Below are 21,960 nucleotides of genomic sequence, written 5' to 3'. Positions count from 1 at the left end.
GACTTGCTCAGAGCCTCCTCCTATCTGCCACAATATTCCCATTTTGATCACCCTATACCCACCTTGACCTCCTTTCAGTTGCCAAATACTCCCACTCCCCCCCCCCACTGGTAATTTTCATCTCCCTCATTAGACTCCTACCCTCAAGGGCTCTCCCAATGGCTCTGTCTGCTACCTTCCTCTCTCTCTCCAGGCTAGATCCTGCAACGGATTCTGAATGGGTCACCCCAGCTCCCAGGAGGAGCCAGGGAACTCAACAGAGGTCTGTCCACGAGCACTTGGTTGCAATGTGCAGGCTAGGGTGAGGGGCCAGCAAATGTGAACAATCGGGGCAGGGGGTGGGGGATCATAGGAGCCCGAAAATCGGGACATCTGGGCACCCTAAGGCAGGCCCATGGGTGCAAAGGTCACAGGACTTTAACCCCTTGTCGTCGGGAACAGACCGATTGATTAACGTGGGCGGGTGTTAAAGAAGGGAAAGAACTTTCCGTTCCAGTGAAGAGAAAGCGCCTCTTCGCGGCATGACCCCGGGCTGATTCCCCCGCCTCAGGCCCAGCTCACTAGTTACACAAAACTCCCTCTGGCGCCCCGGGTGGGGCGCCCTCCCCCAGCCAACGACCCTGGCGCGGAAAGCCGCAGGGGGCCGAGCTCTCGCCTCGCTGCAACGGCGACACTGAGCCACTGACCCCGGCCAGCCACCTCCGTTGGCGGCGGCTAAACATTTAACAGCGGGCTCTGGGCGGCACAGACCCTCCCGCCCCCCGCCGCCGCCGGGCGCCGCCGCCCTCAAGTGTTCACGATCCAAGGCCCCGATCCTGCCCCCTTTGGGGGAGGCGGCACGCGCCACGGCCGGCGGTTAACGCTCCTCAGAGGGCCACGCGGCCGCCACGGGTGCGAGCCAGGGGCCGGTCCCGGGAAAGGGGCGAGGCGGCCGGGCACCAGCAGCCATACGCTGCCCGCCGCCTCCTCCTATCCCCAGCAGCTAGTACGGCTGCCGCTCCCACGGCCCTTTCTACCACGGAGACTGAGGCGACCCTCCTCCCTAACGTGAAGCCGAGGAAAGGGACAAGGGGCGGCACGGACAGCAAGGGGTTTGTAACAAGGGCGCTGCCCCTTTAAGAGAAGGGGTGGAGGGAACCTATCCCCCCCCGCGCTGCCCCGCCCCCTCGACCTCTGGCTCTTCTAGCCTGGCCGTCGGAGGCGTGGCCGCGGGATTGCGCGCCCCGTCCGCCCTGGCATCCGGCGCGCGCGCGCGCGCGCGGGCGCCCGCCTCCTTTTCGCCCAGGGGCGGCTCGAGCGCGCGCTCCTCTCCCAGCCGCGGGATGGCCTCGCTCGGCCAGAGAGCGTTTGTGGTGGGAGTCGGGATGACCAAGGTACTCGGGGCGCCGGGCGGCCCCGGCTTCGCCCTCACCCTCCGACCCCCGGCACCCTGCGCCTCCCCCGGGCGCCTAGCGCGTGCGTCTCTGCCCCCTCCTCTGAGGGGCTCGGCGGAGGCGCGTCTGCCCCAGCGCTCGGCCGGATCTGGGGCGGGACAGCGGAGATTGTGGGGTGAGTGGCGCCGCTGTCACCCTGCGCCCCCAGCGCCTTCCCCTTAGGGACGCAGCCCCCGCCCCCGCTTCACAGCGTGTCCCTAGGCCCCTAATTACGTAGCTGCGCTCCTTCTGCCTTGAGGTTTTAACTACTGCCCATCACCGTAGCGTCTGGGCTGGGGCTACCAGCTAGCGAGTGTGGAAAATCGAGACACCTGGGGTGTGGGGGTGGGGGTGTGTGGGTGTGTGTAGGGTTGCATATATAAGACACAGCTCCGCACGGTCCGATAATCTGGGCCCAGGATGTTTCCCTGCCCCCGTTCCTGAATGCTCTGAGGGGACGAGACTTGGGGCCAGCTCCCCGTGCAGCAAAGGGCTTCGACTCGTCTCATGCTTTAACTCTCACGCCTGTCTCCCAGAATGGTTTGAGGCATGACTCTTCTGCCCCCTGCCTCCAAACTGTTCTGGTTAATAGGTCTTCTCCCCCCACCAACGTTGGAGCCAAGCCTATTCATCCCTTTCTGAGTTAGGGGAACACGTAGGAGAGGAATGTATTTTTCTGGATTTGACAAATCAGAAGACTTTTTTTGGTGAGTGGATAACTGAAATGGCTCCAGTTGCCCTTGTTAGAGATCCATTCACAAGTGGCTAGTCCTCAGGAATAGACCACCCAATGCATTTTTGGACGAAGCGCGCCTCCTGTCTGGGGTCTGTACAGCCCTGCTGGAAATGCTGAAGTGGGGCTGCCTGATGGCCCCATGTTCTGCTCCTTTCGTTGCTGAAGTTCCCGGAAGTAAGTAGAGATCCGCACATCTTGTTCGTCCTAAGGGGATCCACTGTGGCAAAGTGTCCCTCAATAAGACGGACAAGATCGTCTGGCAGCTGGTGAAGAATGGCTGTTCCTTCCCCAGAAAGCCTGCAACAAACTGGTCTACCTCACTCACAGGCACAGTGGTGCCAATGTCCCCTGCATGGGCAACCTGTGTGACGTCGCGATGGTCACCCACGTCTTCCACTTGTTGACATAGCCCGTCCACGGTAAGGAACATTGCGGCGAACACCCTGCGTGGAGTGACGTGACAAAGAAGCAGATTGGCAGAGCCCCCTCCAACCAAGACATCGCCACCTTCCTGAGCAGCTCCCTAGATGGCGAATTCGGACAGGACAGGAGCGACATCACTTCACTGTGATTCCACGCTCACAATGACGCGCGTCGCCTGTGGAAGCGTGTCGGCTGCCGCTGGGAGCCCTGGTGCCACAGATCTGGTCCGACGTCAACACCATTGTCACCCCGAGCTCCAGGGGCATGCTGGAGAGGACACTGAAGGCCGCTGTCCACTCGCTGTACGTGGAAACCCTGAAGTGTAAACCGAACCTTCGAGTTGATCAGTAAGTGGGTAAAGCCTTCGAGTTGACCAGCAAGTGGGACACCAGCAACCACTTCCTTGCTGAGGGCAGCTTCACCCTTTTCGCCAACTGGCGGTTCATCCACTGTGCCTGTCTCAACTGCGTCCCTCTCAATGGAGCCATCTGCCACGTGAACTGAGACAAGCATTGCTGGAAGTGCGGCTACTCCAATGAGACCCTGCCCCACATCCTGTGCAGCTGCAAGCCCTACTTCAGAGCCTGGCAGCTGAACCTCAACGCCATCCATAACCACCTGGTGAAAGCCATCTCACCGTGCCTGCGGGAGGTCGCCGTGAACTGCGCCATCCCTGGTACCGACAGCCAGCTGCAACCTGATGATGTCGTCACCGATGAGGCCCAGATCATCCTCATCGAGTCAGTCTCCTTTGAGAACAGGACCCCAGCCTTTCGCGAAGCCCGAGCTTGTAAAAGTTGGTCTCCTGGTCGACAACCTGAGAGCGAAGGGTTATGAGGTGCAGATGGACGCCCTGCTTGTTGGAGCCCTGGGCGCCTGGGACCCTGCAACGAGTGTGTGCTGCAGACCAGCAGGATCAGTCGACGCTATGCACGGCTCAAGCGGTGCCTCGTGGTCTCAGACACCATCTGATGGTCCAGGGACATCTACACTGAACACATCACTGGTCACCAACAGTACCAGGAGGTGTGAGCCAGAGTGACATCATGCATCGACTGAGAGACTTTTTCCATTGGACCATATGAACTGGAACTATAAACTCACTGAACGATAAATCTCACCAAATGAGGGTAAATCCATCCTCATCATTGTATCCACTCATTATACTCCACACCTGAACATAGCCATCATATGAACAACATACCTTCAATCTCAAGGTCTGTACTTTTGACCCATTAACCTTTTACCCCCAATCGGGGGTATTGCAGACTAGGTATTCCTCATGCCATCCGATCTTAAACCAAACTTCGCACCTGTGATAATCTGTACGTTATTCCCGAATAACCAGAAATTTCTACACGTAAAGTCTATACCATTCACGTTTTTTAAACACCATCTTAATAAAATATATAATCTTTTCCAATTAAGCTACTGCTTGTGGCAGTGTAGAGATGTGGAACTCCATAGTGCACCAGTGAAATATTTTCTGTATCTATTCTAATTGAACGTAAAACCCATGGGGCTATTGGAAAAAACATAATTGCAGACCTCCAGAGGTTTGGACTTTTGTCTACACTTAAACCTCTACAGCGGCACTGCTGTAACGCTTCAGTGTAGGCACTGCCCATGAGCGGAGATAATTTGCCAAGGGTGATGGGGAGGGGCTGGGAAAGGCAATAGTGGGGCTAGGGGCAATGGGGAGGGGTAGGGAAGACAGTGGCAGGATGATGGGTGGGGGGCCAGAGGAGGCAGTGATAGGGAGGGGTGGGGGGGCCGGATAAGGCAGTGGCGGTGCCAGGGTGCCATTTTCCATAAGGCTGACTCTGGCAGGGTCGGCCTTAAGGGTAAGTGCCATGGGCGACCTCCCAGGGTGCCATGGTCGGGGGGCTCTGTGGTCAAGAGATGTTGCTAGAGGGTGCCTTGGCAGTCATCAGGAAGTTGACCATGGCTGTGGTGGCAAGGGGGGGCATGCCATTGTGCCCCCCTCCACTATCAGGTTAGGTCGGCCTGTGTCTCACCCCAACAGACGTAGCTATGCTGATGTACGTTCCCATTGTATACCACCGCTGGATTCCATGTGTTTTAAGCCTCCCAAGTCTGACTGGATCCCAGGCATTGTTCATGCCTTAGGGCCCCTAGATACGCTCCTGAGGGTGAAGATCTGGCACCTCCTGAGAGCTTAGGCCACGCAGCTCCTTTCCCAGTTCCTGGAATCAGTGCCCTTTATCCTCCTGCTGTAGCATTTGGCGATGCCTGGGAGGGGCACAAAGGGTCACATGCCCCTCCCCAGAGCCTGCGGGGGCACATTCAGCAGGGAACTGCAGCGGCAAAAGGAGCAGAATGTTGGGCCGCTGGGTGTTCCACACCAGCAGCTCCTCCGGCGCGGCTGTATCACCCCCAACCCTTCCATGCAGCTGCGTCTCCTGTCTGGGGTCTGTACAGCCCTGCCTGAGGACGGAACTGGAGACTGCGCTGGGGGCGGTACAGCCGCGCTGGAGATGCTGGTGTGGGGTCACCCAGCAGCCACACATTTTGCTCCTTTCGCTGCTGCAGCTCCCAGCAGCAGGAGGACAGAGCCTGTCCCCTAGTGCGATGGGGACAGGGAGAGCGTGGGCCCGCCAGGCTGGGGGCAGAGTGGAGTCATGGGGGGGTAATGTTCTCCCCCATTAGCTGGTGCCCCCCTTTGTGTCCCTCCCATGAGTCATCCAGCCCTTCACCTCAGTTTTCCTCTTTTTTTTTTTTTTTTTTTCCCCCCCTAAATAAACCAAACTAGTATTTTATGAGTTCAATAGCAACATCCCTCCTCAGGGTCTGGTTTATTAACTTAAAATTCAGAAAGAAACACAAAAGTCTTCCCTTCATCTTTAAGCTGGGCAGAGCTCCTAAACTCCCCTGGTATCTCAGAGTCTTCTCTGCTTTAGCGGACTACTGCATCCCTTCCTAGGGGTAGAGTGACTGACCATACATCCTTTCTGGCTGGGACAGTCCCTTTTTTAAGCCGTGTCCTGGATAGCCTGACTTTTTTGGCAAAACTGGGCATTTGTCCCTTTTGCTCTTACCAGTTGCAAGTTGATCTGAAAGACTTGCAGCCTTAATTATGACACTGGCAGATGAGGTGCCAGCTCATGCCAAGACCTCAGGCCTCACTGAACACTTACAAATACATAGCTAGAAACCAGTCTTGCTTACCTGTGTTAGCATTATCAAAATAAATGTTAGATGTTAAATTGTTAAGCATGTGTTTAGTGTTTTTAAAATGCTTGTAGGATGTTACATATATTGTTCTCACTCAGCTATACCCCATGTTATAAATTGGTAGCAAGCATTTGCATTGAAACCTCTGTGACTGTGTATATCATCAAACAGGGAAAAAGCCTTGTGTAATGTAAATGATGGTCTCCCTCCCTCGCCCAGCAGCAGCATCGGGGTGCCCTCCCTACCCCTGCCCCCTAGAAGCAACAGCATCAGTGGGACCCCAGAGCATCCCCCCTCCCCCAGGAGCAGCAGCAGCTGCGGGAGCGTCCCCTGCCCCCTCACCCCGCCCACCAACAGCTAAGATTTAGTTTGGGGTATTTTTAGTAAAAGTCATGGACAGGTTATGGGCCGTGCCTTTTTGTTTATTGCCCATGACCTGTCCATGACTTTTATTAAAAATACCTGTGACTAAATCATAGCCTTAGTCATAATTTCATTGGGTGATTCCTGGTTCTTGTTTTATTTGAAAGGGTAAATAACAGTTCTCGATTCACTTTCTCCACACCAGCCATGATTTTACAGACCTCTATTATATCCCCCCTCAGTCGTCTCATATCTAAAATGAACAGTCCCAGTCTTTTTAATCTTTCCTCATGTGGAAGTTGTGCCAAACCCCTAATAATTTTTGTTGCCCTTCTCTGTAGATTTTTTTCCATTTCAAATACTGTATATCTTTTTTTGAGATGGGGCGACCAGAACCACATGCAGTATTCAAGGTGTGGGTGTGCCATGGATTTATATAGTGGCATTATGATATTTTCTGTCTTATTTTCTATTCCTTTCCTAATGGTTCTTAAACTTCTGTTAGCTTTTTGTCTGCCGTTGCACACAGAGCAGATGTTTTCAGGGAACTATCCACAATGACACAAGATCTTTCTTGAGTGGTAACAGCTAATTTAGAACCTATCCTTTTGTATGTAGAATTGGGATTATTTTTTCCAATATGCATTAATTTGCATTTAACACTGAATTTCATCTGCCATTTTGTTGCCTAGTCACTCAGTTTTATGAGATCCCTTAACTCTTCAGTTTGTTTTGGACTTAATTATCTTGAGTAGTTTTGTATCATCTGCAAATATTGCCACCTCACTGTTTGCCCCTTTTTTCCTGCTCATTTATGAATATGTTGAACACCATTGGTCCCAGTACAAATCCTTGGGGGAGCCCACTATTTACCGCTTTCCATTGTGAAAGCTGACCATTTATTTCTACCCTCTGTTTTTACTTTAAGAGCCTTTGATGAGGGACCTTGTCAAACACTTTCTGAAAGTCCAAGTATACTTTCATCCATTGGATCAGCCTTGTCCACATATTTGTTGACACCCTCCAAGAATTCTGATAGGTTGGTGAAACATGATTTCCCTTTAGAAAAGCCATGTTCACTCTTCCCCAACATAGTTTCAACCAATTTGGCTGGTACTAAAGTTAGGTTTACTGGTCTGTAATTGCAGGATTGCCTCGGGAGCATTTTTTTAAAATCAGCATCACATTAGCTATCATCTGGTGCAGAAGCTGAATTAAGAGAGAGGTTGCATACCAAATAGTGGTTCTGCAATTTCATATTTGAGTTCCTTCAGAACTTCTCGGTGAATACCATCTGGTCCTGATGACTTATTTCTGTTTAATTTATTAATTTGTTCAAAGACCTCCTCTATTGACGCCTCAGTCTGGGACAGTTAGTCATATCAGTTACCTAAAAAGAATGCCTCAGATGTGGGAATCTCCCTCACATCCTCTGCAGTGAAGACCAATGCAAAGAATTCATCTACCTTCTCTGCAATGGCCTTGTCTTCTTTTAGCACAGGGATGGGCAAGCGTTTTGGCCCGAGGGCCACATCTGGGTATGGAAATTGTATGGTGGGCCATGAATGCTCACAAAATTGGGGGTTGGGGTGTGAGGGGTGTGAGGGCTCTGGCGTGGGGCCAGAAATGAGGAGTTCAGGGTGCGGGAGGGGGCTCCAGGCTGGGGCAGAGGATTGGGTGCGGGGGGGAGGGCTCCGGCTGGGGGTACAGGCTCTGGGGTGGGGCTGGGGATGAGGGGTTGGGGGTGTAGGAGGGTGCTCTGGCAGGGACCAAGGGGTTTAGAGGGCGGGAGGGGGATCAGGGCTGGGGCAGGGGGTTGGGGCATGGGAGGGAGTCAGGGGTCCAGGCTCCAGGTGACACTTGCCTCTTGCAGCTCCCAGAAGCAGTGGCATGTCCCCCCCTCCGGCTCCTACATGGAGGTGCTGTCCCATCCCATAGGCCCTTCCCCTGCAGCTCCCATTGGCCATGGTTCCCAACCAGTGGGAGCTGTGGGAGTGGCACTGGGGGCTGGGGCAGCGTGCAGAGACCCCTAGCTGTCCCTATGCATAGGAGCTGGAGCGGGGACATGCTGCTTCTTCCGGGAGCCGCACAGACCGGGGCAAGTCCCAGACCCCGCTCCCTGGGAGGAGTTTGAGGGCCGGCTTAAAACGTCTGAAGGGCCGGATGCGCCATAGTTTGCCTACCCCTGTTTTAGCACCTCCATTATTCAGTGGCCCCACTGATTGCTTGGCAATCTTCCTGCTCCTAACATATTTAAAATTTGCTGTTAGTTTTAGTGTCTTTTGCTCGTTGCTTTTCAAATTCTTTTTTGGCCTTCCTAATTATACTTGATTGCCAGAATTTATGCTCCTTTCTATTTTCCTTAGTAGGATGTGACTTCCAATTTGTAAAGGATACCTATTTGCCCCAATCCACTCGTTTACTGTACTGTTTAGCCATGGTATTGTTTTGTTCCTCTTACTTTTTATTTTTTTATTTGGAGTACACATTTAGTTTGAGTCTGTATTATGGTGTTTTTAAATACTCTCCATACTGTTTGCAAGCATTTCACTCTTGTGACTGTTCCTTTTAATTTCCCTGAAACTAGCTTCCTCATTTTTTTTGTTGTTCCCCTTTTTGAAGTTAAATGCTACTGTGGTAGGTTTCTTTGGTATTTCCCCCCAACAAGGATGTTTTAAATTTAATAACATTATGGTCCCTGCTACCGAGTGGTTCAGCTATATTCATGTCTTTGACTAGATTCTGTGTTCCACTCAGGACTAAATCAGAAATTGCCTCTTCCCTTGTAACTTCTAGAATTAGCTGCTCCAAGAAACAGTCATTAGTGGTGTCTAGAAATTATATATCTGTAGTCTGTCCTGAGATGACATACCCAGCCAATATAGGGATAACTGAAATCCCCATTATTGGGTTTCTGTTTTTGTAGCCTCTCTAATCTCCCTGAGCTTTTCACAGTAACAGTCACCATCCTGGTCACATGTTTAGTAATCTATTCTTACTGCTATACTCTTATTATTCAAGCATGGAATTTCTATCCATAGAGATTCTACAATTAAGTTTGATTTCTTTCACACGTAGTGCTACTCCCCCCTAGTGTGACCTACTCTGTGATTCCCATATATTTTGTTAAATCTTGTTCATTAAATGCAAATGAGCCATTGTGTGAGATCAAGGATCAAAGACTTTAACTGCATTCATTTATTAACTGCATCATTAAGTGTGTCATTGGTGTGAGATCTAGAATACCAGTTGATCTGGGGTAAGTGAACAGTCTCTTGGGACTGGAAGCAATCTGAATATTTTATGATTTTGTTTTTGTTTGGGGTGTAAGTGATCATTTATCACAAAGTCTAGCTTGCCTGGGTGGCAAGATAGACTGGAGAGGCTAAGAGGACTGTCTGTGACTCCATGGTAAGACTGTTATAGTGATCCAGGAGTTCACATTTGTTACTTGATTGGCGGAACCTAATTATAGAACATACCGCCTGTTTGGGATGTCTGCCCTGTTTTTGACAGCCTACCCTGAGGTAGGCACTCACAGTCATGAGCCACTCCATACAGCATAACAGAAATTAATAGGCAGCAGGTTTAAAACAAACATAAGGAAGTACTTCTTTCCACACAGTCAACCTATGGAACTTGTTGCGAGAGGATGTTTTGAAGGCCAAAAATATAATTAGGCTCAAAAAATAATTGGAAAATTTCATGGAAGATAGATCCATCATTGGCTATTAGCCAAGATGGTTAGGGTTGCAACCCCATGCTCTGGGTGTCCCTAAACCCCTCATTGCCAGAAGCAGGGACTGGTCAATTGGATGGATCGCTTGATAATTGCCCTGTTCTGTGCATTTCTTCTGAAGCATCTGGCACTGGCCACTGTCAAAAGACAGGATACTGGGCTAGGTGGACCATTGGTCTGACTCAGTAAGGCCATTCTTATAATAACTTCATAATATCAACTAGAATTCATAAGTCATACATAAAATCTTTTGCTGACCTATTTTATCACTATTTATTAAACATTTGTATGTAGCACATTCATGTTTGTCTCTTTATAGAGAGACTAAAAGTACTGTCCCTGATGCAAGACTGAAGGCTAGACATGACTTGACACCTAGGTTATGATGCATAGTGAGATGACATTAGGCATGGGAAGGGAGGCTTATACAAAATAACATTGAACTTGCTTGCTTTTGAAAGGTACATAGCCATAAAATTGTGTAAAAGGACAAAACCTTTGTCAAAACTTAGTGATGGTTATAAGTACTGTATTAATCAGTGAGAATGAAATTCATCCTCTCTGCGCCTCTCTCCTGTTCACAGATCTGTCTTAACACAGAGCCAAGAACTCCCTGTCCAGTCTCTCCTTTCTGGCCAGTTCAGGGCCAGCACAGAGCACAGCCTTGGTTCTCGGGAGGAGATGAGCCTCGCCTGCATAGTCTTTGTTCATGCTGTACCAGTGGTGTGCAAACTTTTCCAGTCATGCCCCCCGCCCTTTACCGTTATTGGAATTTGTCTGCACTGCCCCGGCCCCCATTAATGCACATCTGAGGCTTCCTCAGCAGCAGAGCTTGGACTGAAGGCAGAGCTGGAGGAGGAATTGGGGATGGGGAGGAGCTGAGGCTAGAGGCAGAGCTGGGCTGGGGATGGAGAGGGAATGAGGGCAGAGCTGGGCTGGGGGCGGAGCTGGGCTAGAAGCATGGTGCTCCCTCCCTGCCCCCCTCCGTGGGGGCTGGCCTGGGCCCCACTGCATGCCCCTCCCCCCCACATGTTCCTCTGCAGCCCCATAGAGGGCATGCCCCACAGTTTGGGGAATACTGTGCTATATACTGTGTAGTTTCTGTGGAACAATGACTCTGCATGGGCCCTCTGCAAGAGGGATTTCACCCTGGGTGTTCAGATATCAAAAAAATAATTTACTTATATGACACCTGAGTGTAGCAATTTGAGCAAAATATCTATATTAAGTTTAAATCTTGTTTTTCTTCCTGCCAGTTTGAAAAGCCTGGTGTGCAGGAAGATTGGGATTACCCTGACATGGCTAAGGAAGCAGGTAATTAACGGCCAAGATGACTTTTAGTTTTAACATTTTTTTTCTGAATTGTATTATGAGAAAGGATAAAATACACAAGAACAGGGAAGCAACCAACGAACTTTCAAGACAGCAAATTTAAAACCGATGAAATGAAATACTTTTTTACATAGTGCATAATTGACCTGTTGAACTCACTGCCACACAGAATCGAAGCCAAGAACATGGGATTCAAAAATTAATTAGATATTTAAATAAACAATATCCTATGTAGTTGCACTTGCTAAAATTAATGTGTATAAGTGATAACTTTCATGCATAGGCCTACCAGCTGATCACTTAACAGCCAGGAGGAAGAAACTTCTGTTGTTAGAACTATGTACTAATGAAATTTGAACTATGTGGCCCGAGAAAATGTTGGGCATACATCACAGGGCTCAAATATTTATTATATTCCAGCATTATCATCTTATCTTTAGACCTTATGCAGCCATTTTGCCACTTTCATTGAAATAATTTAGTTATTAGACAAGATTTTCTTGTCTTAGTTATACTAGATCAGGAATCGGCAAACTTTGGCATGCAGCCTGCCAAGGTAAGGCCCCTGGCAGCCAGGCCGGTTTGTTTATCTGCTGCGTCCACAGGTTTGGCCGATCGCAGCTCCCACTGGCCATGGTTCGCCGTTCCAGGCCAATGGGGGCTGCGGGAAGGGCAGCCAGCACATCCCTCAGCCCGCGCCGCTTCTCGCAGCACCCATTGGCCTGGAAAGGTGAACTGCGGCCAGTGGGAGATGCAATTGGCTGAACCTGCGGACGCAGCAGGTCAACAAACCGGCCCGGCCTGCCATGGGGCTTACCCTGGCAGGCCGCATGCCAAAGTTTGCCGATCCCTGTATTAAAGTCTTCTACAGATTCCTAATATAACAAGTCAGTTAAGATATGTTGTTTCCTCTTTCAAACATAGTGGGCCTTGAAGTTTGTTTCAATAGTGCATGTATAATACTATTTTTGTATATTGTTTACATAAATGCATACTATAATGTGCCTTTTTATTCAGAGGGATAAAGATACTATTTTACTAGATTAGCTTCTAAATTTTTGCAGAAATCAGAGCTACATTCAGTAAAATATTAATTAGGCTTCTGTGGTAGAGGATGAAAAGCTAAGTTTTGTGTGTTCCTCCAGACTGCAGAAATCTGTAAGAGTATATAAGTCTGTCCCTGTGAGAATAAATAATGTATTTGCCCTTGATTTAATTTCTTTAATTGCCTCTCTATAAGTTTTGTTTGGATCAGTTTCTCAAAAAATACTTTATTCACTTTTAAAAAGTTTTGACTGCTGGATTTAAAAAAACTCTCTCTAGGTCAGAAGGCTTTAGCTGATGCAGGTGTTCCTTATTCAGCAGTGGAGCAGGCATGTGTGGGCTATGTTTACGGTAAGTTAATGTTACCTGTTTAAGGTGTGAGTTTGCAAACACTCGCTTGCTTAACTTTATGCATATCAGGAGTCCCGTCAGTGAGAATGAAATTTGTCCCTTCCTATACAAAGCCTTACATCCGCTCCTCCTTCCCCATTCCTGGATCCGCCTTAACACAGAGCCCTGCTTAAAACTATGCACCTGTATAAGTTTTTGCAAGACTAGGGCCTCAGATTTTTAATGAACACAGATTCAAGCCTAAGAGACCTGTACAGTGTCCAGTTATTTTAATCATTGGTAGATATAGATTTCAAGGAAACGTGGTACATGTGTGAGTATGCTAAGTAGCTCCCATTACAGGATCAGGCCGCTACAGTGTTATCTTTTGTGTTTGATCATCTCCAGCACCTTATGTGAGTTATACACAATCCATACGTTCTTATAATTGTTATAGTATTGTCATTCATTGCAGTAGTTTAAATGACAGTATAGTTTTGCCAGCTGGTGCAACGACTGAAAGCTGAGAAGTTATGCTAACCTACCCTGCAAAGCTAAAACATTACCTTAGATATCAAGTTGTTTTCTCAGGAAGCATTTCTGTTGTTCTTTCTTCCTTATCTTTTCTGTACTTGTCTTCACAATACTTAGATACATTTATACGTTTTCTTTTTTGCAGAGCACATTTGCCCAATTCATCCTAAGCTAGTTGTAGAAAAAGATTAATTATCTTTTGGGCAAAGTCAGTCCTCCTTCAAGTACATTATGGAAAGGAAATGGTATAACAGGGAAGTTCAACAGGAAGGTTAAAATTCTGAGAATTCTTTTCTTAAATCACCCAATTCTGAGTAGACAGCGCAACAGACAATGATGTAACTATGGAATTAAACTACTTTTATTGGTAACACTTACCACTAAGAAGCCAAACAACATGGCAAAGCTCTCTTTAAAACAAGTTAGACCAAGAAGAGTGAATGTCAAAATACAGTCTTTCAGAGTCATTTCAAAGAGAAGGATACAGGTCAGTGAAGAGCATTTCTGTGACTTTTTTTGTAGTCCTGTAAATAAGTGGCATTTTGTTGATCAAATGAAGAAGAAATAAAACTAAGGTGATTAAGTTTCTTTGAGGATTTATGTTATATTTTTGTAATCATTAGAAAGTAGCCAGGAACTTTCTTAAAACAAGTAGATAAAGATTTAAATAGAAATACTGCTCAACCTCCTACAGTGAAAAATTATTAATCATATAAATTAACAAAGAGCTTTGCTACAAATGCTTAGAAACTAAGTAGTTTGTTTTGCCACTTAAGAGCAAAATGGGCATTTTGGGGTCAAGTGAATATTAACACACATTTGCAGCTGGAATTGAAGAAAAGGAAATATACTCCCTAGGTAATCACTTTTCAGAATTTTAACCAGCCAGGAAAAGGCAAAGGTAAGCTTGAATCTGAGGAGTTAATTTCTTAGGGTGAAGGAGAGAACTGTATTAACTGTCTAGAAAGACATTTGGTAATAAATACTACCATCTTGGTATGTGCCTAAGCATGTAATAGGCAAGCACATAGTCCTTCTAGCTTATTTTAATAGCAACTAATTTCAGATTTCATTTTATTTTAATACAATACTCTTTACAGAAAATTCAACCTGGCACACCACTTTAACCACCTGTCTTTCAGTAAATGTGTTTGTGATTGACCAGATATGAGCAGAAGAAAAGCTGCTGGGATATTTAGGGAAATGGAGGCCATGCCCTTTGAACACAGCTCAGGTTGACTCTTAACCCCTCATGATGCTTAGTATATGTCTAGGGAAACTAACTCCCCTAGTGTGATGAGTGTATGTATCTGGAACAGATATTATATTGTATACTGTTTATTTGTACAGCCTGGCAATAATGACTGAACCGCTTTATAACAAGATTAAGTGCTATCTTATCTTACCTGTTGCTATTGGTTGAGTTGGAAAATTGTGCTCTTCAAAGATTTTAGAAGTCTTTTCTAGAATCAAAATATGGCATTACATTTACGTTGCTGGAATTTTTGCTACTATATGACTACTCTCCACTTTCTTTTAAATGTTTCATCTTTGTATAAAGGTGACTCAACATGTGGTCAACGGGCTATCTATCACAGTTTGGGATTAACTGGCATTCCTATCATTAATGTTAACAACAACTGTTCCACTGGATCCACTGCTTTGTTCATGGCCCGGCAAGTGATCCAGGGAGGTAAGCTGTTTGTTTAGAATTAATTAGCAGTGATGTGATATGTATATTCATTAACTAATTTTGTCAATCACACTCTGAAATAAATGGGGGTGAAAAGGAATAGTATGTTCTCCAAATTTTATAAATTACATTTGTTCAGTTTCCATAAGCAGAGCTACATACATTCTCTGCCTATCTCCTCAGACTGGGAAGGGTGATGGGTATTGCCTAGATTGATCAATTTTGTCATGCCCTGTGTGGGTGTAGGGATTTTTCCATATGGAGTAGATTGCAGGATAGGAGCCTAATACAGTAAGCAACGTTGGTTTAAGTAATCTAAAATTGTTTATGAATGTACTTTCATTTTTAAGAGTAAAACTTAATGGAAGTGCCAGCATTCATCTTTTTGTTATTCCGCACTGTCTTTACAAAATATTGACAATTTCTGTTGGAATTACTAATATTTGAAATTATTCATATGGGAGACCACCAGATCCGAATTTAACCATAAATTCTTTTATTAAATCCAGAGGCCAAATGGTATTTTATACAATTGCTCTAAACATGCCTAACAGCCTAAAAATAAGCAGTCAGTACACCCAATACAGGAACAAAGTATTCATAAGCATGTGAGCAGTATATTTACAAATAGGCCAGACTCAGGGCAAATCATCTCATCCTGTCATGCTTCAGCATAATCAGTTAGGGTCTGACAAAGAATCTTCAATTCCTGGCTCTCTTTATATCCTTCAGTTAACTTACTAGCTTTAGCAAAACACAGTTTGAAGCAGTTTATCCTTGCTGGTTTTCTCCCTCCAAGGCCTTCCTTTCTTATCTCCTCCCCCTGCCTTGCTTACCAGCAGAATAGTGAGAAGGTGTATTCTTATTTCTTTTAAGACAGTTTTTTTTTGTCTATTGCAGCTCTTTATTTTATTAGTTACCTTTTGAACTATACTTCCTTCCCACACTGTAAGTAATACTACACTGAAAATTCTCTTGGGGCATGGCTACACTGGAAACTTCAAAGCGCTGTCATGGGAACGCTCCCGCGGCAGCGCTTTGAAGTGCAAGTGTGGAAAGAGCTTTCCCAGCACTCCTGGTAATCCACCTCCACGAGGGGATTAGCTCCGAGCGCTGGGAACGTGGCTCCCAGCGCTCAGAGCCTGTCTACACTAGCGCTTTAAAGCGCTCAGACTTGCTGTGCTCAGGGGGGTGATTTTTCACCCCCCTGAGTCAGCAAATTAGAGCTCTATAAAATGTAAGTGTAGACAAGCCCTTAGTTAAAAGGTGATCTTGGAAAGGAGAGCACCTTTTTTACCCTTTTTTGGTATATAATAATTTTTTTCAAGGGTTTTTTTTTTTCTCCTTGTATTTTATACTAGAAATATCAGGTTTTGATTTTCAGTTTTACTGGAATGACTTTTTGGAGAATTGAAACTTGTGGGATTACGGCATCATGAGAGACTGAAACCTTGAACCACTGAGAGCAAAAGGGAGTTCAATCAGACTGCTTAAATTTTGTTTTGTTCTGTATTGTGTTAACTTAAATAACTCAAACTCTTGACTAACACTTTCGGGAAAAACTCTTTGTGAAAGATTGTATATCTACTCTTTTTCAACTGAAGGGTGAGGGAGTTTACACTCCATTTCTCTAGTTCTTCAGGGAGTTCTATAGAACAAAAAAAGGGGAGAGGAGGACACATGATATTCCTGTTATTTCTATAATTAAAAATATTAACCACAAGTTCCTCTCAATAATTGTATTTCAGTATTTGTGGCTGAGGTGAGAACACTTGGCAATGCTAAAAAATTGATCTTTCAGCATTAAAATAGTTATATGGTTTGAAATAAAGAAATCTGATCTTCTAAGGTACATTTCTTATTTGACATCAGTAATTTGTGTAACCTCAATGCCATTTTCATTCAAACTTGACTCAAATTCAGAAGTGAAGAAAAAGAGGAAGGAAAATGTACCAATTTTTGTATAATATTTTTAGCAAAATGCAATTTATAGTACATGATCTTTAGACATTTAGTCACGTTTCAAATAACGAAAGCTTTATTTTAAGGTTTGGCAAATTGTGCTTTGGCTCTTGGCTTTGAGAAGATGGAAAGGGGGTCCCTTGAAGTTAAAGTAAGTGTCTTTAAAATATTTGCACCTTTTTGTGAATGCAATCTAGGAGTATAAATGTTTAAAATGTATAAAAGAGTTCCAAATTCCTATGTACACATGGATTAGTTCAAGATATCATCGGACAGATTGCTTAAAGTAAATTATCTACATTTCCATCAAAATAGTTAAGGTACCTTTCACAACCATTTATTGGGAAATATAAATGTACAGAGTGAAATCTTGTATCCACAGATAAGAGATTAATTTCCCAGTAAATTTATCACTGTTGGAAGACTAAAGTTCAGTAGTCCCTAACACTTGCGTTATGTGACCTAGACCAGTGGCTCTCAACCTTTCCAGACTACTGTTCCCTTTTCAGGAGTCTGATTTGTCTTGCGAACCCTCAAGTTTTACCTCACTTAAAAACTACTTGCTTACAAAATCAGACCTAAAAATACAAAAAGTGTCACAGCACAGTATTACTGAAAAATTGCTTACTTTCTCATTTTTACCATATAATTATAAAATGAGTCAATTGGAACATAAATCTTGTACTCACATTTCAGTTGGGCGGGGCGGGGGGAGAGGAGGAAGAGAAGCCAAGTCTTCTGATTCCTAGTCCCATGCTGAATGCAATAGACCCCAAATGCCCCCAGGGCATTTTTTAAGGGCTTCAATAAGTCCTTTTCCCTCTCCACCTCCCTGTAACACAGTTGCTGACTATCTGCTGCTTATCTGTCCTTTCTTACAAGTAGGCAAGTTATTGAAATTTCAAAATATCCTACTCAGGCAGAGTGCTGTCCTGTTACAAGAGATGTTCTCTTTTTCTCAAAGTCCATTATATTTTTGCAGCAATACTATAGTTTAGTTTATAAAGGAAAGGGATAATTTACCTTAAACTTGCCAGTTGTTTAATTTACAACTTTTTATTTTTAGTTCACGAACCGGACTAATCCACTAGATAAACACACAGAAGTGATGATAAACAAACATGGCTTTTCTGCTGCTCCAGTAACTGCACAGTTCTTTGGAAATGCTGGAAAAGAACATATGGAGAAATATGGTACTGTTCAAACTTGTGGGGAAAAATCCTATTGCAGAATAAAGTATTAGAAGAAAAATGAAAAATTTATTTGGGAGCTTAGTTATAAAACGTTATTCCATGACTTCCTTTTCACCAGGTACAGTAACTTACCATACCCAACATCCACAACTAATAGTGTTGGGAAAGGGGAATCTTGGTCAAGGGATATTTTCAGAAAAATAGATTCATGGGGTGGAGTTAAGCTTGTGGTGTATACTCTATGCTGTACAGTAGTTGTGGTAGTGGTAAGGTTTGTGCCTGTATAGGGTATGTAATGTAAAGAGGCTTAATTTTTAATTTATTTGGTTTTGTGGTTTTGCGCTTGGTATGGATGTGTGTAGCAACTTTAACAGTTTTATGACAACTTTTTTGCATTAGTCATTTCTCAGCTTACATTCTCAGAGTACCACCGTTGCAATTCCTTCAGCTCTCACCAACCAAAGGAATAGCAGTCCCGTAATTGCTTCTAAAACTTAGTCTCTTATTTGGCAGCACATATTCCTGCCAGATGAACTATTGGAAATCTCGTATTTAAAATTTATTTCAGACGATTTATGGAAATAATTTAGAAGACCAATGTTTCAGTGTAATTAAATTACTGTGCAGTGGACAAATAGTAATACATGAACATATCTTTGTTCAAATTTGGCTAAAAATTGATTGCTGTTAGCCTCTCTTGTATTTTCTATGTGTCTGTTAATGAAACACCATGCGTTAGATATCCAAGTTGGACATTTTATCAGCTGGAATTGAGCCAGTTTAAATAATCTCTCATCTAGTAATTGAAACATTTACTGACCCAAACCCAGTTGTATTGCAAAGAATCCTTAATATAATGGATCTGTTATAACAGAGATTTTAGAGCTAGTGCCATAAGAATTTGAACTGAATACAGCATCCCTATCACTTGTTAATAAGTCTGTGAGAAAATATTACAGCCTCTCAGTATAGCTTAACTTTTTTCTTTCAGGGACAAAACCAGAACACTTTGCAAAAATTGCATGGAAGAATCATAGCCATTCAACTAACAACCCGTGAGTGCAATATTGTACTTTGGTAATGAAAATATAGCAAGAAAACCAAATTTGAAAGAAATCCTGTATTGCACAACAGTAAAATTCAAAACTTTAAAAAAGCATAAAATAGACAAGACACTTTCCATTATATACAATGAGAACAATACTCCAATATAACTTCTCTGCTCAGTGCCTTACACTTTGTAAAATTACAGTATGAAAGCATTACTGTGGGTATAGCTATGATTAATATGTCTTCTTCCTAAGGTTATGCTAAAATAAGATATGTGTGGTTTTTCCTAGGTTTTCCCAGTTCCAAAAGAAGTACAGTTTAGATCAAGTGTTGCAGTCTCGCAAAATTTATGATTTTTTGACTGTTTTACAGTGTTGGTAAGAACAGGACTTTGATACTATGTAAAAATAAATGCTGAAGCACTTTATATTAAAAAACAAACTTTAATTTGTCACTGGATTATAAACTGTAGACTTTTTTAAAATGCTGTACCATCTGTCTTCAGAGTATTAGATGCATTTTATAAATTAAAATTTAAATAAATAAAACAAAATTCAGCCCATTTTGATCTAACTTTAACTAGATATAAACTCCGCAAAACATTACTCAAAAAGAACAAAAACGTATACCTAATTGTAGCCGTTTTCATGTCATTTACACTCTGGCTGCATTCGTGCTTCTACTGTTTAACAAGGTTTTTCCCTCACTGCTGCCTTTCCTGTCCATCCATGAAAGAGGTTTTCCAAAGTCAGCACTGTTTCTAATAGAAATTTGAGCAATATGCTATTTTAATTGAAGAAATCTGATTCAATAAAAGATTTTGCTAGAAGAGATCAGCCAACTTTTTGATGGAAAGGTCAAGCTGATGTCAGCAAACCCCTTTGGAATAGTTTATGGATCTAATTTGGTTACATATCAATGACTACTGCCACGAATAGCGCTCTTTTTCTGGAAGACCATTGTTAATTGTGTGCAATGAGTAAATAATTCTTTTATGTTCAATTAGCCCAACCTCTGATGGAGCTGCAGCTGTGGTTTTAGCGAATGAGAAATTTGTGAGAAAACATGGATTGGAGTCAAAAGCGGTGGAAATTGTGGCCCAAGAAATGGTCACTGATCTTTCAAGTACATTTGAGGAGAATAGTTGTATTAAAGTGGTAGGTTTAAAATTTTGCTTTTCCTCTGCTCCCCACTTTGATCCTAATACCATTACGGATGTTTCCATGATAAAAATATCCAGATAGCAAGTGCATTGCACTTCACTATGAAGTAAAAATAAACTATGTACTGTACACTTAAAAAAAAATCTTCTAGGACAAAAGATACATCTGTGGAATAATGCTAAGAAAACAGTTTTTATATGTGTTTATGTACGTATAGGTATTAAGTGTAGGATTGTAAAAAGTTTAGTGTTACGCTGCACTTTTTCAAATGATTAGAACATACAAATTGTGACTCAGATGCAGCAATCATTGAATAATCTGTTTTTGACTTGAATCCATGTATCTAGTTTTCCTTCTCTTCTACAGAAGGGTTATGAACCTGAAAACCACATAACCATCAATGTGTGGTGGTTATGTCATTCATAGGTATAATTGCTAGATTGATTAACTTAAACCCAGAGATAGGCCTAAACTGCAGAGCCAAGTTTTCTCAAAAGTTTTGGGTTATTTGCATCTATAGTTCTAGTATGAGTTTGACTATTGTTATTAAGGACCAAATTCTGTCCTTTGTTGCATAGGTCAATGGAGCTGTGACAGTTTTCACCCTCTGGGAATTTACCACATAATATTCAACCTCATTGATGTCAGTGGGGTTGCACAGGGGTAACTGAGGGCCAAATTCGGCCCAGTAGGTGCAAATGAAATGAATGCATTCCGGACAGTCTGATTTAGAAAATATTGAATATTAGCATTAAAGTCAAAGATGGCTGGCAGCAGAGGTACAGATTACTAGCTAAATAGAGATTTGAGGCCAAACTTTCAACTGGCATAAGCATTTGCAATTCTTCTGATATCTATGGAATTGCGCCCAATTATACCAGCAGCATATCTTGCCCTTAATGACGAAATAAAATTCTGACTGAGTATACTTTTACATGTGGGGAGAAGGAGTGGAGGAAGAACAGAGAGGAGCCATCACTTAAAATGTTCCTGCAATGAAGTTTAGAATCTCAGATTTCTTGCTGCAAAATTATGCCACATAATGGTAATCTATTCTAATATTAATGTGCCTCGTACTGCAGTCTTAGATTTCTATCACTTATAGGCCAGCTCACTTATAGCATTCGTTCCGGTCACAACTAGCAGATGCGTGTAGTCTAAAGTCTTGAGCTGTGTAACTCCCGATTTGTTGTTGTAGGTTGGCTATGATATGAGTAAAGAAGCTGCGAAAAGATGTTTTTCCAAAGCAGGTCTGAAACCTACTGATGTGGATGTGATTGAGCTCCATGATTGTTTCTCATCTAATGAGCTCATTACTTATGAAGCTTTAGGACTTTGTCCTGAAGGTAATAACATTAATGAAGAATTTTAGTTTATTAAAATGGACAACATTAAACATGTCTTGTAACTTTAGTGTTTGTTACAAATGTTATTACTGCTTCATTGCATGAATCTGTTCTGTATGGGAAGAGCATTATTCTATAACTTCATAAGGTTGAAGAAAAGCAAAATATTAATAAGTCATAAATGTATGGTAAAAACTGTAATTGGACAAATGACTCCATTTAGACTACCACATGAATATCAGAAGGCAAATTAACGCATCCCAGATACATGGTGCAAAATATCATGTGGTTAGCAAGTTGCAGGGGGAGACTTCTTTTAAAAGGAAGTGGGGGGCGGAGAGTTGACTAACTTTCCTCCCTCTTATTTGTGTCTCAGCTTCAGGTCCCCTTCTTTTCAGCTGCTCAAGCTCTTGTTCCCTGTTCCTAGACTTTTATTCATTTATCC

General features: G+C 43.8%; 1 protein-coding gene across 3 annotated transcripts in view; it reads left to right on the top strand.

Moving 5' to 3' along the window:
- The first annotated feature begins 1,002 nt into the window (after positions 1–1,002).
- Positions 1,003–21,960, top strand: part of SCP2 (sterol carrier protein 2) — a 54,336-nt gene continuing 33,378 nt past the window's right edge. Inside the window, exons 1-10 of one of the 3 annotated variants that reach the window (XM_043520320.1) lie at positions 1,003–3,701; positions 11,125–11,182; positions 12,524–12,595; positions 14,670–14,801; positions 16,850–16,914; positions 17,830–17,956; positions 18,948–19,011; positions 19,297–19,383; positions 20,013–20,163; positions 21,368–21,515. In XM_043520320.1, the coding sequence (XP_043376255.1) occupies positions 3,696–3,701; positions 11,125–11,182; positions 12,524–12,595; positions 14,670–14,801; positions 16,850–16,914; positions 17,830–17,956; positions 18,948–19,011; positions 19,297–19,383; positions 20,013–20,163; positions 21,368–21,515 (910 nt within the window). In that variant the 5' untranslated portion in view covers positions 1,003–3,695. The remainder of the gene's footprint in view (positions 3,702–11,124; positions 11,183–12,523; positions 12,596–14,669; positions 14,802–16,849; positions 16,915–17,829; positions 17,957–18,947; positions 19,012–19,296; positions 19,384–20,012; positions 20,164–21,367; positions 21,516–21,960) is intronic. The other 2 variants (XM_038413048.2, XM_038413050.2) reach the window with 2 other exon arrangements.

Source organism: Dermochelys coriacea, chromosome 8, assembly GCF_009764565.3.
Source record: "Dermochelys coriacea isolate rDerCor1 chromosome 8, rDerCor1.pri.v4, whole genome shotgun sequence".
Classification (NCBI taxonomy): domain Eukaryota; kingdom Metazoa; phylum Chordata; order Testudines; family Dermochelyidae; genus Dermochelys; species Dermochelys coriacea.
Note: the sequence above shows the minus strand (reverse complement) of the source record. Positions and strands in the feature narration are given on the sequence as shown.